Source organism: Octodon degus, unplaced genomic scaffold (assembly GCF_000260255.1).
Source record: "Octodon degus isolate 3935 unplaced genomic scaffold, OctDeg1.0 scaffold00098, whole genome shotgun sequence".
Taxonomy (NCBI): domain Eukaryota; kingdom Metazoa; phylum Chordata; class Mammalia; order Rodentia; family Octodontidae; genus Octodon; species Octodon degus.
In genome coordinates, this window is record NW_004524674.1 from 3,244,423 (window position 1) to 3,245,913 (window position 1,491).

A 1,491-nucleotide genomic window follows, 5' to 3' on the forward strand; every position below is an offset into this window, starting at 1 on the left:
TGTGTTCCTTTATAGATGAAGAAGATAAAGATAGTTTACAAGAACTTGCTGCAGAACAAAAATGCTTTGTTGAGCACATCCTTTGTACAAAGCCTTTGCCATGCAGGTAAGGACTGACTCTCCCTTGTACACACAGGTAACAATTATGCATTTCAGTAATTCATACATATACATATACATGACATGACAAATATATTCATACATATACATGACAAATCATCCATACGAGTATCCAGTTCATCAGATGATTATCAAGGACTTTCCCAGGGACACTCTACATACTCTTGTTTTCTGTGTCCCAGTCCCTTGACTCTTACTCATTTTTTACGGTAATGTCAGTTCTTTAGAAAAGATTCCCTTAATTCCCCAGTCAAATTTAGGGCTCTCATGTTCTTGTTCTTAGTAGCACATAATATAATTTATACTTATATTTAATATCTATCACCATTATAATTACATATATACATGAGGACAGAGCCTATGTTTCCTAGTGTACACTGTGGTCTCTTCTCTGTCTACTCTGTAACGTAGTAGCTATTCGGTAAATACATGATGCATAAAATAAGGGGAATTCCCTAGAATGACTGCAGGTTTGTTGAGATGAGTAGATATATTATTTAGAAACATGGTTATGAAGAGAGAAAGCACAGATTTGGTAAGACAAGATAATGGAGGCATATGGAGTTTTGTGTTGCCATAAGGTGGCCAAGTAGAAGAGCTGATAAAGTTGGATTTGTAGGTCTGGAGTTTATAGAGTGATTCGGGTAGGACACTAAGCATGTGAGAATTGTCAGCATTGGAGCCATGATTCTGGCAAAGGTTACCTACAGAGGGACCCAGAATGAATAGAGACTTGAGAAGAGAGATGTACACAACACCCATTTTGTGCAGGAGCAGTGAGCAGAGCAGAGGAGCCCAGCCCAAGAAGGAAACTGGAGAAACTCTAGAGCTTGGAGGGAAACATGCTAAGGGAGGGGCCATGTCCAAGAGGAGGCCGTGGGTATCAGCATCATGAAAGCACAGCCTGGCAGTGATGAGCAGTAGAGCTAGATGCAGAATACGGAACTCCACAGAGAAAATACTTGTCGGGGAGGGGAAAATAGCCAGTTATGCCAGATGAAAAACTCAACAGGGAAATATATGGCAGTTTCAAAAAAATTAGTCCTAATCAGAATGAAATCATAAATAAGAAAATTATAAAACAAAAAACTATGACAACATGGAAGCCAGAACCACCATTACCTTTACTGGGAGAAGGGGCTGTGGCCAAGGAGGGTCACATGGGTCATGTTGGAGACCGCTGCACTATTGTAATCCTTGACTTGGATACTAGATACGTAGCATGTGTGGATTTCACACTTACAATGTGTAAAATTCTAGAGCCTTTGAGATCCCCCCTAACGCACTACCAAAAGGGTGAATAGGAGATAATGTTGACTGTTCTAAAAGTGAGAAAGATTAAGGAGAACTAGACATAGAGACATAATGAAA

At 39.7% G+C, this 1,491-nt stretch overlaps 1 protein-coding gene across 1 annotated transcript in view; it reads left to right on the forward strand.

Annotated features, from left to right (window-relative positions):
• Positions 1 to 1,491, forward strand: part of Nup88 (nucleoporin 88) — a 34,405-nt gene that overhangs the window by 26,852 nt on the left and 6,062 nt on the right. Inside the window, exon 8 of the mRNA XM_023723415.1 lies at positions 16 to 106. Coding sequence (XP_023579183.1) covers positions 16 to 106 — 91 coding nt within the window. The remainder of the gene's footprint in view (positions 1 to 15; positions 107 to 1,491) is intronic.